At 35.8% G+C, this 17000-nt stretch overlaps 1 protein-coding gene across 1 annotated transcript in view; it reads left to right on the top strand.

Annotated features, from left to right (window-relative positions):
* Window positions 1–17000, top strand: part of CENPC (centromere protein C) — a 94354-nt gene that overhangs the window by 18134 nt on the left and 59220 nt on the right. Inside the window, exons 6-8 of the mRNA XM_052642210.1 lie at window positions 4505–4787; window positions 6025–6240; window positions 10169–10776. Of these exons, the coding sequence (XP_052498170.1) occupies window positions 4505–4787; window positions 6025–6240; window positions 10169–10776 (1107 nt within the window). The remainder of the gene's footprint in view (window positions 1–4504; window positions 4788–6024; window positions 6241–10168; window positions 10777–17000) is intronic.

Below are 17000 nucleotides of genomic sequence, written 5' to 3'. Positions count from 1 at the left end.
TCAAGAGTCTTCTCCAACACCACAGTTCAAAAGCATCAATTCTTTGGCGCTCAGCCTTCTTCACAGTCCGACTCTCACATCCATACATGACCACAGGAGAAACCATAGCCTTGACTAGATGGACCTTAGTGAGCAAAGTAATGTCTCTGCTTTTGAATATACTATCTAGGTTGGTCATAACTTTTCTTCCAAGGAGTAAGCGTCTTTTAATTTCATGGCTGCAATCACCATCTGCAGTGATTTTGGAACCCAAAAAATAAAGTCTGACACTATTTCTACTGTTTCCCCATCTATTTCCCATGAAGTGATGGGACTGGATGCCATGATCCTCGTTTTCTGAATGTTGAGCTTTAAGCCAACTTTTTCACTCTCCTCTTTCACTTTCATCAAGAGGCTTTTTAGTTCCTCTTCACTTTCTGCCATAAGGGTGGTGTCATCTGCATATCTGAGGTTATTGATATTTTTCCTGGCAATCTTGATTCCAGCTTGTATTTCTTCCAGTCCAGCGTTTCTCATGATGTACTTTGCATATAAGTTAAATAAGCAGGGTGACAATATACAGCTTTGACGTGCTCCTTTTCCTATTTGGAACCAGTCTGCTGTTCCATGTCCAGTTCTAACAGTTGCTTCCTGACCTGCATACAGATTTCTCAAGAGGCAGGTCAGGTGGTCTGGTATTCCCATCTCTTTCAGAATTTTCCACAGTTTATTGTGATCCACACAGTCAAAGGCTTTGGCATAGTCAGTAAAGCAGAAATAGATGTTTTTCTGGAACTCTCTTACTTTTTCAGTGATCCAGCGGATGTTGGCAATTTGATCTCTGGTTCCTGTGTCTTTTCTAAAACCAGCTTGAACATCAGGAAGTTCATGGTTCACGTTTTGCTGAAGCCTGGCTTGGAGAATTTTGAGCATTACTTTACTAGCATGTGAGATGAGCGCAATTGTGCGGTAGTTTCAGCATTCTTTGGCATTTCCTTTCTTTGGGATTGGAATGAAAGTACCTTTTCCAGTTCCATGGTCACTGGAACTTTGGAGTTTTCCCAATTTGCTGGCTTATTGAGTGCAGCACTTTCACAGCATCATCTTTCAGGATTTGAAATAGCTCAACTGGAATTCCATCACCTCCACTAGCTTTGTTCGTAGTGATGCTTTCTAAGGCCCACTTAACTTCACATTCCAGGATGTCTGGCTCTAGGTGAGTGATCATACCATCGTGATTATCTGGGTCGTGTAGCTCTTTTTTGTACAGTTCTTCCGTGTATTCTTGCCACCTCTTCTTAATATCTTCTGCTTCTGTTAGGTCCATACCATTTCTGTCCTTTATCGAGCCCATCTTTGCATGAAATGTTCCCTTGGTGTCTCTAATTTTCTTGAAGAGATCTCTAGTCTTTCCCATTCTGTTGTTTCAGTCTATTTCTTTGCATTGATCGCTGAAGAAGGCTTTCTTATCTCTTCTTGCTATTCTTTGGAACTCTGCATTCAGATGCTTATATCTTTCCTTTTCTCGTTTGTTTTTCGCCTCTCTTCTTTTCATAGCTATTTGTAAGGGCTCCCCAGACAGCCATTTTACTTTTCTGCATTTCTTTTCCGTGGGGATGGTCTTGATCCCTGTCTCCTGTACAGTGTCATGAACCTCCTTCCATAGTTCAGCAGGCACTCTATCAGATCTAGGCCCTTGAATCTATTTGTCACTTCCACTGTGTAATCATAAGGGATTTGATTTAGGTCATACCTGAATGGTCTAGTTGTTTTCCCTACTTTCTTCAATTTAAGTCTGAATTTGGTAATAAGGAGTTTATGATCTGAGCCACAGTCAGCTCCTGGTCTTGTTTTTGTTGACTGTATAGAGCTTCTCCATCTTTGGCTGCAAAGAATATAATCCGTCTGACTTTGATGTTGACCATCTGGTGATGTCCATGTGTAGAGTCTTCTCTTGTGTTGTTGGAAGAGGGTGTTTGCTATGACCAGTGCATTTTCTTGGCAAAACTCTATTAGTCTTTGTCCTGCTTCATTCTGTATTCCAAGGCCAACTTTGCCTGTTACTCCAGGTGTTTCTTGACTTCCTACTTTGGCATTCCAGTCCCCTATAATGAAAAGGACATCTTTTTCAGTGTTAGTTCTGAATTGTCTTGTAGGTCTTCATAGAACCATTCAGCTTCTTCAGTGTTACTAGTTGGGGCATAGACTTGGATTTCTGTGCATAGGAACCTGGAATGTCAGGTCCATGAATCAAGGCAAATTGGAAGTGATCATACAAGAGATGGCAAGGGTGATCGTCAAGATTCTAGGAATCAGCGAACTAAACTGGACTGGAATGGGTGAATTTAACTCAGATGACCATTATATCTACTACTGTGGGCAGGAATCCCTCAGAAGAAATGGAGTAGCCATCATGGTCAACAGAAGAGTCTGAAATGTAGTACTTGGATGCAGTCTCAAAAATGACAGAATTATCTCTGTTCATTTCCAAGGCAAACCGTTCAGTATCACAGTAATCCAAGTCTGTGCCCCAACCAGTAACGCTGAAGAAGCTGAAGTTGTACGTTTCTATGAAGACCTATGCAGACAGTATGGTACTGGCACAAAAACAGAAAATATAGACCAATGGAACAAGATAGAAAGCCCACAAATAAACCCACGCATCTGTGGGTACCTTCTTTTTGACAGAGAAGGCAAGACTATACAGTGGGGCAAAGATAGCCTCTTGAATAAGTGGTGCTGGGAAAACTGGACAGCTACATGTAAAAGAATGAAGTTACAACACTTCATAGCACCATGTGGGCTTCCCTTTTGTCTCAGCTGGTAAAGAATGTGCCTGCAATGCAGGAGACCTGGGTTTGATCCCTGGGTTGGGAAGATCCCCTGGAGAAGGGAAAGGCTTCCCACTACAGTATTGTGGACTGGAGAATCCCATGGACTGTATATAGACCATGGGGTTGCAAAAGAGTTGGACATAATTGATGCCATACACAAAGATAAACTCAAAATGGATTAAGGACCTAAATGTAAGAAAACTATATAAAACATAGAGGAAAACATAGGCTGAACACTTGATGACATAAAACAAGATCCTCTATGATCCACTTCCTAGAGTAAAGGAAATAAAAGCAAAAACAAGTGGGAACTAATTAAACTTAAATGCTTTGCACAGCAAAGGAAACTCTAAACAAGGTGAAAAGACAACCTCAGAATGGGAGAAAATAACAGAAAGGAAACAACTGACAAAGGGTTAATTTCCAAAATACACAAGTGGCTCATATAAGTCAATACCAGAAAAACAAACAATCCAATCAAAAAGTGGGAAAAAGACCTAAACAAACATTTCTCCAAAAAGACATGTAGATGGCTCATAAACACATGAAAAGATGTTTAACGTCACTCATTATGAGATACTATTTTTATTATTTTTATAGCAAATCAAAGCTGTAATGAGATAATATCTCCCACTGGTTAAGTACATTCTTAAATTGGTTTTTTAATTTTTTTTTAAATTTATACATTCTTAGATTTTGAAGTGCTAAGTGTCATCTCTTTAAATACGTGTATATATACACATATATGTTAATATTCTCTATATAGACATGTATATTATATATCTATATATATATCTGTTCCATATGTACATATGTATACATATGTGCAAAAGTGTGCTCATTTAGCTGCCCTAAGTTACTCAACTTTTAACCTGAAGATTGAATCTCATAATTTCTCTAGGATTACCTAATACTTATTTTAGCTATGTGTGGTAATGTTTAGTGACTAAGTAGTGTCTGACTCTACCAACTCCATTTGCCAGGCTCCTCTATCCATGGGGTTTCCTAGGCAAGAATACTGGAGTGGGCTGCCATTTCCTTCTCCAGGGCATCTTCCCAACCGAGGGATCAAACCCAGGTCTCTTGGTGGGCAGGCAGATTCATTACCACTGAGTCACCTGGGAAGCCCTTAGCTATGATTAGATTTATTCAAATCTTTAAAACATTTTTTATTTTGTTGTGATAAAAATGTTTTAAGTGAGATCTCTCTCAACAGATTTTTAAGTGTACAGTAGAGTATTGTTACCTATAGACACAATGTTGTACACTAGATATCTAATTTATCTTATACAACTGAAACTTTGCATCTGTTAATCAACATCTCTGAATTTCTCCCTCCTCCCAGTCCCTGCCATCTACTTTTCTAATCTCTCCTTCTATGAGTTTAACTGTATTCAAATCTTGAATAAATTTAATGTATCAATAGAACTGTGAATTTTCTATGTTTGAAGGTTTTACTCATTTCAGAACTGTGGAGCATCGACCAAATACATCTTTCAGTTTATTTATTTCATAACTTAGAATTTTTAAAGTACTTGCATATTTTATTCCTAGATCTTTGATTATAAACTTGAAGATTTGTGAGTCTCCTGAAAACTTTCTAATTAAATTGTTGCTGAACTTCAGAAAGCACATTTTGTTCTAATATTATTTAAAGAGTTTTTAATATCTTCATATAATTTTTTTTCCAGTTCAGAACCATGAGGTTCATCAGAAAATTTTGGCAACTGATGTTCATTCTAAAAATACATCTGACTTGAGAAAAATGTCAAGTAAAAAACTAAAAGATAATCACAGTGAAGCTGATGAGGATTGTTACTTATCTGTTGGCTCACCTTCTGACCTGGACATTAAAGCATCTTCATTGCAAAAGGGTAGTCCATCTGTTGCCCAAAAGAGAGAGACCCACACTTCCAAAAATTCAGTAAATATGCTGTCTTCAAGTACAGAGATTTCTCATAAAACCAGAAAAAGGTGAAGTTTTATTTATTTATGAAATATTAATCTTTCTGTAACAATTTCATTTTTTATGTTAAAAATGGGTAATTTAGTGTTTTACATATTTTACAGTAAGTATTGAATATTTACATGTTATGAGAAAAGTAGACATATGTTGGGTATATATTCAATTTATATTTATTATGGAAGGCCTTAAAGTATACTTCTGAAAAGTCTGGGGGTAAACTTTTCTATGGTCTATGGAAAAGCATACTTTTTTTCTTTTTTCTTGATCTAAAAAAAATACTAATGACATAGAAAATAACACAGTAGGCACTCATGTATTCAAATCTGACATGTTTATATTTTGTTATATTCAGATACTTTTTAAAAAACAGTTTTTGAGTGTCATATAGTTGAATTAAAAATATTGCTGCTGTATAGCACATTGTTATGCATATATGTATGTATATATACACATTCTTTTTAATATTCTTTTTCATTATGGTTTATCACAGGATATTTTTTTTCCTCATAATAAATTTTCTATAGCTTCCTAAGAGAAATAATTTGTATTTTCCATATGTTATTTTTAATTACCAGGGTAAGTATATATCAGGTCACTTTGAGGGGTAGCAAACAATAAGTATTGTTGAAGATAATTGTGGTAAACCCACATCCATTTCCTGGGGCTTTCTTTCCCGTTGGTCTTTAAGAAGCACAATTGATTGTTCAAGGTCCTTTGCTATTGGAAAACCTCTGCCATAAGTATAATATCTGTATAGGGTCTTTCGTGTTTGATTCTTGGAGCTGAGGAGTTAAGTACACTCTTAAGATTTTACAGTCCAAAGTGTGATCTGCAGCTCAGGATCAAGAGAAATGGTATGATCTGGAAGCCTGTTAGAAATTCATAATCTCAAACTCTATGCTAGACCTATTGAATCAAAATCTACATTTTAATAAGATTCCCCAGAGGATTCAGATTCATATGAAATGTTTGAGAACTAGTATTTTAAGCTACAATTTGCCTTGTTATATGATTTAACCATCCTTTCTCTTTTTTTTCTATCAGCAAATACAAAATTTAAATTTTCTGAACAATTCATCTTGTGTAATTTGTGTGAGAGAAACACATCAGCATTTATAAAGTTTAAATAAAGGCCCATTGGAAAATTTTGTAAGTGGTGGTATTACCACTGTAGGGAAGTTCAAGAAAACTTATAACTCAGCAAATGGTGGAAATATTCAGCCTGTCGTCCTTCTAACCTTTTAGGTTAAGCTTTGAAGATAAAGATGTTTTAAAGAAAGTAGAAATAACAAATGAAGTATCAGAAATAGAGGATAAAGTATCAGAAGGACTACAAGACAGGAAACAGTCAAGAACATCTCAAAAAAGAATACAAGATTCAGAATATGAAAATCAACCGCAAGCTAGAAAGAGTTTTTCAACGTTGTTTTTAGAAACTGTAAAAAGAAAAAGTGAATCCAGGTAAGTTATTAAGAAATGGTCCACATTTTTCTTTTAGATTCTTTGAATAGTACCTAAGGATTCTTAATGACATTTAACCAAAAGTTAATCTTAATTAACATAATTTTTAATTGAAATTATGTTTAACCCATAGAGTGTATGTCTTACCAGTAAACTAACCACAAAGCCATCATTTAATGGTTTCTAAATTAAATGTGAAAGAAAGTAAGTTTCTTCAGCTTTTATTACTTCTGTTCATCAACACTTTCTAGTATGTATGATATCAAAAACTAAAGGCAATATTTAGAAGTAAAATTGTCAAGGTGCCTAGGTGTCATTGTTAGGTGTTTTAAATATATTTTTCTGCTTCTTTTGATTGTGTTAGTAAAATGGTAGTCCTAAAATAAGTTTTAATCTGTTCTTGCCTACTTAAAAACCTTCAGTAGTTACAAAGTGTCCATTCAGTGATTTTTAACTGGCTGCACATAGAGTTAACTGGAATTAACAGCAGCTAGGGTTGAGAACCACTGGTCTATAGAATAAATTTCAGAGTTGTCAGTGGTCTACAGAATAAGTTTCAGAGTTGTCAGCTGGTATTTGGGGCTTCCCTGGTGACTCAGACAGTAAAGAATTTGCTTGCAGTATAGGAACTCGAGTTCAATTGCTGAGTCTGGAAGATCTCCTGGAGAAGGGAATGGCAGCCCACTCCAGTATTGTTCCCTGGAGAATTCCACGGACAGAAGAGCCTGATGAGCTATGGTCCGTGGGCTTGCAGGGAGTCGAACGTGATTGAGTGACTATCACTTTCACTTTATAGCTGATATTTAAGGCTTTCACTCTCACTAGTGAACTGTTTCTGTCATATGTATTTGCAGTTGTCCTAGATCTTCCCTGTAGCTCAGATGGTAAAGAATCTGCCTGCAACGCAGGAGACCTGGGTTCGATCCCTGGGTCAGGAAGATCCTCTGGAGAAGGGACTGGCAATCCACTCCAGTATTCTTGCCTGGAGAATCCCACGGATAGAGGAGCCTGACGGGCTACAGTTCTTGGGGTCGCAAAGAGTCGGACACGACTAGGCGACTAACCCACCCACATGGCTTTGGCACGCCCTTTCCCCTTGTCAAATGCCAATTTATATTTTCTTCTAAAAGTTTCACTCCAGTGTTTTTTTAAAATAATTTCTTACCTTGTATTACAGTTTAACTATTTTATGTATGTCTTTCTTATGTAGGTTAAGACATAAGCCCATCTTTCTGGGAGTTTAGTTTCTTTTGTATTTTCTATGAGATCTGTCAGAGTGCTTGCAAATCTATTAGGAAGGTTTTATAAAAGCATCGAATGAATGAAATTCCTCTTTGGTTCAGTCTCTGTTCCATAGTTGACTCCTTCCTCCCTCCACCTCCATAGTCTTGCTCCTTCTCTCCCATCTCTCTTTCTCTTTCTGTGTGTGTGTGTGTGTGTGTGTGTGTGTGTGTGTGTGTGTGTGTGTGTACACATAGGTACCTATGGCATTTTTACCCCTGTATGCATATTGCCCTGCTATCTGACACAAATATGTTACATTTATGGGCTAATTATATCTGTGTCTAAAAGAGTAATTATTTTTTAATGTGTCAGTTTTTTGATAAACTACTGAGTATAGTTTAATTGCTATAACCAGGTGTAACTGTTCACTATTCCTCATGTTTTCTTGCTTCTTTGTTTTGCTTATGCTTTTCCTTTTGATTCTTTCTTACATGTCCTCATGGCCAAATCATATCCATTCTTCAAGATCCAACTCAAATGGCATTTTTCCACTGAGCCAGAAGTCATCTTTCTGTATTCTGAATTTTAATATTTAATTAAAATTTTATTTTTATTTATTTTTTTTTAGCTGAAGAGTTTTATTTTTTATTTATTATTATTAATTTATTTATTTATTTTTAAATTTTAAAATCTTTAATTCTTACATGTGTTCCCAAACATGAACCCCCCTCCCACCGCCCTCCCCATAACATCTCTGTGGGTCATCCCCATGCACCAGCCCCAAGCATGCTGTATCCTGCGTCAGACATAGACTGGCGATTCAATTCTTACATGATAATTTGGGCTGCTAAATAGACCAGCATAGTCTGGATGGCTTATAAGCAACAGAAATTTATTTCACAATGCGAGAGGCTGAGAAGTCCAAGATCAAGGCTCAAGTAGTTTCAGTGTCTGGTGAGACCTGCTTTCTGGTTCATGATGGCTATCTTATTGCTATAACCTCAAATGATAAAAGGTAGTGAGGGAGTTTTCTGGGGTTTCTCTTATAAAGGTGCTAATTCCATTCATGAGCCATTGCACCCTAATTACCTAATCACTACCTAAAGACTCCACCCTAAAATACCATCATATTGGGGATTAGGTTTTAATTTATTAATTTCAGAAGGATATAAACATTTGATCTGTAGTAAGTGTGAAGGTTATTTCCGAAGGATATCTTTGGTTTGAATAACCTTAAAGTTATGAAAGTCTCTTGAAATAGAATAAAGGAGGGATATAGAGAGTTCTTATTAGCTGGTTTGGGAAAACTTTTATCTTTAAATACATAGCATTATTTTTTGTTTTTCTGGCTGCCTGGCATGTGGGATCCTAGTTCTCTGTCCAGGGATTGAACCTATGTCCCCTGCAGAGGGAGTGCAGAGTTCTAACCACTGGACCTCCAAGAAGTCCCTAGGATTACTTCTTTAATGTGTGGAATTAATAGATATTGCAGGAAATATTTATTGTTCTTTAGTCCCTAAGTTGTGTCCACTCTGTTGCGACCCCAAAACCTATAGCCCACCAGACTCCTTTGTCCACATAATTTCCCTGGCAAGAATGCTGGAGTGGATTGCCATTTTCTTCTCCAGGGGATCATACCCTCTCCTGCATTGGCAGGCAGAGTCTTTACCACTGAACCACCTGGGAAGCCCTACAGATAATACACAATAAAGCAAATTAAACATATTTCTATCAGATTGGCTAATTAAGTGCTGAAAAATAATATTTGTTTAAACATAATCTTCTATTTATATATTATATAGTCTCCTATTTATACTTTGTTTTTTATTAGATTGTCTAGATTTTTCTGATTATATAAACTTGTAAGACTCTGCCTATTAGAAGATATATTGCTTAGCATATATATGTATATGTTTTTTATATTGGAAGATTTATGAGGTGTTTGAGATTAGAGAAGTATAGAAGGCATTTTCATCTCATAATCTTTTTATAAAGGGAAAAAATATAGACATGATAATCGTTTTCCATCCTGCATTTTCCTCTACCGTGTATGAAAATGGTTAAGCATCCTTACTCAAGTGAAAAAGGCAGGAAAAGGAGTACATGTACTGCCTTCAGAATTTGGATGTTTGCCCTATTTATTTTTGCATTGAAGGATATGGTTTGCTCAAGGCTGTTGTCATAAAGAGGAAGGAAATGCAAAATTATTCCATCAGAATAAACACGTACGACAATGTGTGTGAACTTTCAAACTTGGAATGAATTTTTATATAATTTAGTCTATAATTTAGTAGTGTTTTCTTAAATTGTTAAACTAGAAGGTGTCTCCGAAATAATCTTGTTTTGGATGGTAAGAAATTCATGCCCATGAGACATCTATAAAAACAAAATTTAATTTAACATTATAATAATGGCATGTTTTGAGTATATCTGGGCAGTATTTATACATCTCTGGATTTCATCTGTTTAATATTTCTAATGAATGGGGAACCAGAAATTAGTTGATGAAGTCTATAGAGATGCTTCCAGCTTTAAATTTCTGTGCTCCCATCTATGTTATAAATGAGTATGCTCAGATATTATAGAAATGTAAAAGAAGGGAAAGATTTTAAAGTGTAAGGAAAAATTGAAGAGACATGTCAACTGCTCCTTAAAGCAAAGATATAAACTTTATTTTCTTATTTATTGTAACACTCTGTTTTAGTTCTGTTGTTAGGCATATAGCAACTGTTCCACCTCATTTATCTCCTGCAAATAATACGAAGTTATTGGAAGATGAATTTGTAATTGATGAATCAGATAAAAGTTTTGTCAGTCAACCTTGGATTACTATACCAAGAAAGACTGGGCCTCTGAAGCAGCACACAGCATCCCCTGCTGAGAGCACTGTCCTTCAGAGGAAGAAGTCAAGAGAAAGACATGACAGTGTATCATCTGTGGCTTTGACAAGTAACAAGCATCCTGGCAAAGCTCACCCAGTAGAGAAATCTCAGCCCTCTGAACCAAAAATACCGGGTGGGAGTTGTGCTTTGTCAGATGATGTAGAAAATAACTGTAAATCTACAAAATACGAAATATATTCTGAGAATGCAAAAAAATCATCTGGAGACAAAAGGACTATAAAACAAAAACAGAGAACAAAATCTGAGGCCAATGTACCTGAAGAAGAAGTTAATGTGAGGCAATCTAAAGATAAAAATATAAATATATCACATACTGTCCAAGACAAGTTACAAAGAAATTCAGACAAAAATATGGAAGAGGATGAAGAGATAAGCGTTAGCGTTTCCAAGAATCAGTTGCTTTCTGTGGGTAAGTGTTTATATTAAATGTAACTATGGATATTAATCTACCACTTTGCTCTTTATAATATTCCTATTTAGCTTTAGGAAGTAGGCATTAAATCTGTACAAAGCCTTGAAAGCCTGCAAGCTGTTTTCTAGAGTCTCTTTATTTTACATTGTACTTCAGCTTCAGGTCACTTGATTTTGGGGTAGCTTCTAAGATTACAGCGTATGTAAAGGGCAAAGTAAAAGGCAAATGCTTAGTAAACTAGGTAGTTAACACAAATAAGATGGCATCATATATTCTTGAGGCTTATTAAAATATAAATTTGGATAAGAAATCAGCTAGTGGGGCTAGTTCTTGCAGATAGAAATTAATACTCCTCTGTTAAATTATTTACTCATTTATCTAAAAATTGAATGTCAGACATTGTATTAGGCTCTGAACTTACAAAGATTGCTAATAAATAATTTTCATCATTAAAAAAGATCCATCTGGTAATGTCTGTAGACCAACAGATAAATATACATACATCCACAGGATGATATTGGAAGCACAGAGAATAATCAACTAACTAATAATCTCAGAAAACTTTATTTTAGGACAGTATATCATTTATTATACAAACTGGGACACATAAAAATGGGAGAAGATGTCATGACAGTAAGCATTAACTCGGATTGTCCCAGTGAATCCTGAAATATAACCACTCTCTTTATGTTATCTCTCTGTATAGTAATTGAGGTTTATAATGGTGACAGTATCATGAAGAAAAGATCAACTTGTGCTTTTTTGTATCACTTTTTAAAATTGAAGTATAGTTGACTTACAGTGTTGTGTTGTAGGTGTATGGCAAACTGAATGAATTACACATAGACACACACATAGACACACACACACATTCTTCTTCAAGTTCTTTTCTCTTACAGGTTATTACAGAATACTCCGTATAGTTCCTTGTGCAGTATAGAAGCTCTTTATTGGTTGTCTGTTTCATTTATAGTAGTGTGTATATGTTAATCCCAATTCCTAATTTACCTCCATCCCCTGTTTGTATCTTTTTTATTTTTTCTGTAGGTTCCACAATAAGGGATATCATATACTTGTTTTTCTCTGTCTGGATTACATCACTAAGTATGCTAATCTCTAAATCCATCCATGTTGCTGCAAATGACTTAATTTCATTATTTTTTATGGCTGAGTATTATTCCATATTGTGTGTGTGTGTGTATTGTGTATGTATTTATGTATATAATTACCACACCTTCTTTATCTATTCATCTGTGGATGGACATTTCGTTTACTTCCACGTCTTGGCTATAGTAAGTAGTGCTGCAGTGAACATTGAGAGGCATGTATCTTTTTGAATTATGGTTTTCTCCAGATCCATGCCCAGGAGTGGGTTTACAGATCATATGGTAATGCTATTGTTAGTTTTTTTTTTTTTTTTAATTTTTTAATTGAAGGAAAGTTACTTTACAGAATTTTGTGGTTTTTTGTCACATATCAATAGGAATCAGCCATAGGTACACCCATGTACCCTCCCTTGTGAACCTCCCTCCTATCTCCCTCCGCATCCCACCTTTCACATCCCAGCCTGTCACAGAGCCCCTGTTTGAATTCCCTGAGTCATACAGCAAATTCCCATTGGCTGTCTATTTTACATAGGGTATTTTAAATTTCCATGTTACTCTCTCCATACATCTCCCCTTCTCCCTTCTCCTGTCCCCCCATGTCCATAGGTCTGTTCTCAGTGTCTGTTTCTCCATTGCTGCCCTGAAAATAAATTCATCAGTGCCATCTTTTTAGATACCAAATGTATGTGTCAGTATACGATGTTTATATTTCTCTCCCTGACTTAACTGCTCTCTGTATAATGGGCTCTAGGTTCGTCTCCCTCATTAGAACTGACTCAAATGTGTTCCTTTTATGACCGAGTAGTATTCCATTGTATACGTACCACAACTTTATCCATTCATCTGTCAATGGACGTCTAGGTTGCTTCCATGTTCTAGCTACTGTAAATGGTGCTGCAGTGAACATTGGGTTGCATGTGTCTTTTTCAGTTTTTGTTTCCTCAGGTTGTATGCCTAGGAGTGGGATTGCTGGGTCATATGGTAGTTTTATTCCTAGCTTTTTAAGGAATCTCCATACCATCTTCTGTAGTGGCTGTATCAGTTTACATTCCTACCAGCAATGTAAGAGTGTTCCCTTTTCTCCACACCCTCTCCAGCATTTATTGTTTGTAGACTTTTTGATGATGGCCACTGGTCTGAAGTGGTATCTCATTGTAGTTTTGATTTGCATATCTCTAATAATTGAGTGATGTTGAACATCTTTTCATGTGCTTGTTGGCCATCTATCTGTATGTCGTCTTTGGAGAAATGTCTCTTCAAGTCCCTTTCCCACTTTTTGATTGAGTTGTTTGTTTTTCTGGTATTGAATTGTATGAGCTGCTTGTATATTTTGAAAATTAATTCTTTGTGAGTTTTTCTCTTTGCTATTGTTTTCTCCCACTCTGAGGGTTGCTTTTCACTTTGCTTATAGTTTCCTTTGCTATGTAAAAGCTTTAAAGTTTAATTAGGTCCTACTTGTTTATTTTTGTTTTTATTTCTATTACTCTAGGAGGTGGAGCTTCCCTTGTGTCTCAGCTGGTAAAGGATCCACCTGCAATGTGGGAGACCTGGGTTTGAGCCCTGGGTTGGGAAGCTCCCCTGGAGAAGGGAAAGGCTATGCACTCAAGTATTTTAGTCTGGAGAATTCCATGGACTGTATAGGCCATGGGGTTGCAAAGAGTTGGACACACTGAGCGACTTGCACTGTGCTGCACTAGGCAATGGGTCATAGAAGATCTTGCTTTGATTTATGTCGAGTGTTTTACCTGTTTTCTTCTATGAGTTTTACAGTTTCTGGTCTTACATTTAGGTCTTTAAGCCATTTTGAGTTTGTCTTTGTGTATGGCATCAGGTAGTTTTCTAATTTTTCATTCGTTTGCATGTAGCTGTCCAGTTGTCCCAGCACCACTATTCAAGAGGCTATCTTTGCCCCATAGTATATTCTTGTCTCCTTTGTCAAAAAGAAGGTACCCATAGGTGTGTGGGTTAATCTCTGATTTCTCTGTCTTGTTCCATTGGTCTATATTTCTGTTTTTGTGCAAGTACTATACTGTCTTGATGACTATAGCTTTGTTGTGTAATCTGAAGTCAGGAAGGTTGCCTCCTCCAGCTCCATTCTTTTTCTCAAGACTGCTTTGGCTCTTTGGGGTCTTTTGTGTTTTCATATGAATTATGAATTTTTTTGTTCTAGTTCTGTGAAAAAATGCCATTGGTAATTTGACGGGGATCACATTGCATCTGTAGATTGCATTTAGTAGTATAGTCATTTTCACAATATTGATTCTTCCTGTGCAGGAGCATGGAATATCTCTTCATCTGTTATGATGTCTTTGATTTACTCATCACTGTCATAATTTTCTGTGTACAGGTTTTGTCTCATTATGTAGGTTTATTCCTATTTTATTCTTTTTGTTGCAATGGTAAATGGGATTGATTCCTTACTTTCTCTTTCTGATTTTTCATTGTTAGTGTATAAGAATGCAAGTAATTTCTGTGCTTTGACCTTGTATCCCATGACTTTGCTGAATTCACTGATTAGCTCTAGTAATTTTCTGATTTTAAGCAGTTTCTTTTGGGTTTTCTATCTATAGTATCATGTCATCTCTAAACAGTGAGAATTTTACTTCTTTTCCAGTCTGTACTCCTTTTATTTCTTTTTCTTCTCTGATTGCCATGGCTATGACTTCCAAAACGATGTTGAATAATAGTGGTGGGAGTGGACACCCTTGTTATGTTCCTAATCTTAGAGAGAATGCTTTTAGTTTTTCACCATTGAGAATAATGTTTGCTGTGGGCTTTTCTTATATGGCCTTTACTATGTTTAGGTAGGTTCCTTCTGTGCCCATTTTTTGAAGCGTTTTTATCATAAATGGATGCTGAATTTTGTTGAAGGCTTTTTCTGCATCTATTGAGATATATGGTTTTTATCTTTCAGTTTGTTAATATGGTGTATAATGATTGATTTGCATATAATGAAGAATCCTTGCATCCCTGGAATAAACCCAACTTGATCATAGAATATGAGCTTTTTAATGTGTTGTTGAATTCTGTTTGCTTGAATTTTGTTGAGGATTTTTGCATCTATCTACATCAATTATATTGGCCTGTAATTTTCTTTTTTTCATGTTGTCTTTGCCTGGTTTTGGTATCAGGGTGATTGTGGTCTTGTTGAATGAGTTTGGAGATGTTCTAAGAGTTTTAGAAGAGTAAGCATTAGCTATTCTCTAAATGTTTGATAGAATTCCCCTGTGAAGCCATCTGGTTCTTGGGAGATTTTTGATCACTGTTTTGATTTCAGTGTTTGTAACTGTTATTTATCATTTCTATTTCTTCCTGGTTCAGTCCTGGGAGATTGATCTTTCCTAAGAATCTGCCCATTTCCTCTAGGTTGTCTATTTTATTAGCATATAGTTACTCATAATATTCTCTTATGATTCTTTGTATTTCTGTGTTATCTGTTGTAACCTCTCCTTTTTCATTTCTAATTTTGTTGATTTGATTTTTCTCCCTCTTTTGCTTGGTGAGTCTAGCTAGTAGTTTGTCAGTTTTGTTTATCTTCTCAAAGAACCAGCTCTTAGTTTTATTGATCTTTGCTATTGTTTCCTTCATTTCTTTTTCATTTATTTCTGCTCACATCTTTATGATCCCTTTCCTTATGTTGACTTTGGGGGTTTTTTGTTTTTCTTTTTCCAGCTGCTTTAGAAGTAGAGTTAGGTTGCCTATTCAGTGCTTTTCTTGTTTTTTGAGGTATGATTATATCGCTATAAACTTCCCTCTTAGAACTGCTTTTGCTGAATCCCATAGGTTTTGGGTTGTGAAGTTTTCATTGTCATTTGTTTCTAGTAATCTTTTGATTCCCTTTCTTATTTTCAGTAACCTCTTCATTATTTATTAATGTCTCATTTAATCTCCATGAGTTTGTGTTTTTTGCAGTGTTTTTCCTGTAGTTGTTATCTAGTCTCATACCTTTGTGGTCAGAGAAGATACCTGATACAATTTCAGTTTTCTTAAATTTACTGAGGCTTGATTTGTGGCCCAATATGTGATCTGTCCTGGAGAATGTTCCATGTGCACTTGAAAAGTGTATTATTCTGCATTAGGATGGAAAGTCCTGAAGATATCAATGAGGTCCATTTGGTCTAATGTTTCATTTAAGGTTTGTGTTTCCTTCTTGATCGTCTGTTTTGATGATCTGTCTGTTGGTGTAAGTGGGTTTTTAAAGTCCCCTGCTATTGTGTTACTGTCGATTTCTCCTTTTATGCCTGTTAGTGTTTGCCTTATGTATTGAGGTGTTCCTATGTTGGGTGCATAAATATTTACAATTGTTATATCTTCTTCTTGGATTGATCCCTTGATCATTATGTAGTGTCCTTTTTTGTCTCTGATAATATTCTTTAAAGTCTTATTTTGTCTGATAAGGATTGCCACTCCGGCTTTCTTTTGGTTTCTATTTGCATGGAATATCTTTCTCCATCCTTTTATTTTCATTCTGTATGTTTCTCTAGGTCTGAAATGATCTCCTGTAGGCAGCATATATATATTATATATATATATATATATATATATATATATGGATTTTTTTTTTAATGTCCAGTCAGTCTGTGTCTTTTGGGTGGTACATTTAATCCATTTACATTTAAGGTAATTAGTGATACATATGTTCCTATTGACATTTTCTTGATTGTTTTGGGTTTGTTTTGTAGGTCTTTCCATTCTCTTATGTTTAGTGGCTATGCAAGTCCCTTTAGTATTTGTTGCAAGGCTGGTTTGGTGGTGCTGAATTTTCTTAACTTCTTCTTGTCTGTGAAGCTTTTGATTTCTCTATCAATTTTGAATGAGATCTTTGTGGGATATAGTAATCTTGGTTATAGATTTTTCTGTTTCATTACTTTAAATATATACTGCCATTACCTGTAGAGTTTCTTTTGAAAGATCCGCTGTTAATTGTATGGGTTTTCTCTTGTATGTTACCTGTTACTTCTCCCTTGGTGCTTTTAATATTCTTTCTTTGTACTTAATCTCAGTTAGCTTGATTAATATATGTCTCATTGTGTTTCTCCTGTAAGGGACTCTCTAAACTTCTTGCACTGATTGACTATTTCCTTTCCCATATTGGGAAAGTTTTCAGCTCTCAGT

This window comes from Budorcas taxicolor, chromosome 6 (genome assembly GCF_023091745.1).
Source record: "Budorcas taxicolor isolate Tak-1 chromosome 6, Takin1.1, whole genome shotgun sequence".
Classification (NCBI taxonomy): domain Eukaryota; kingdom Metazoa; phylum Chordata; class Mammalia; order Artiodactyla; family Bovidae; genus Budorcas; species Budorcas taxicolor.
Note: the sequence above shows the minus strand (reverse complement) of the source record. Positions and strands in the feature narration are given on the sequence as shown.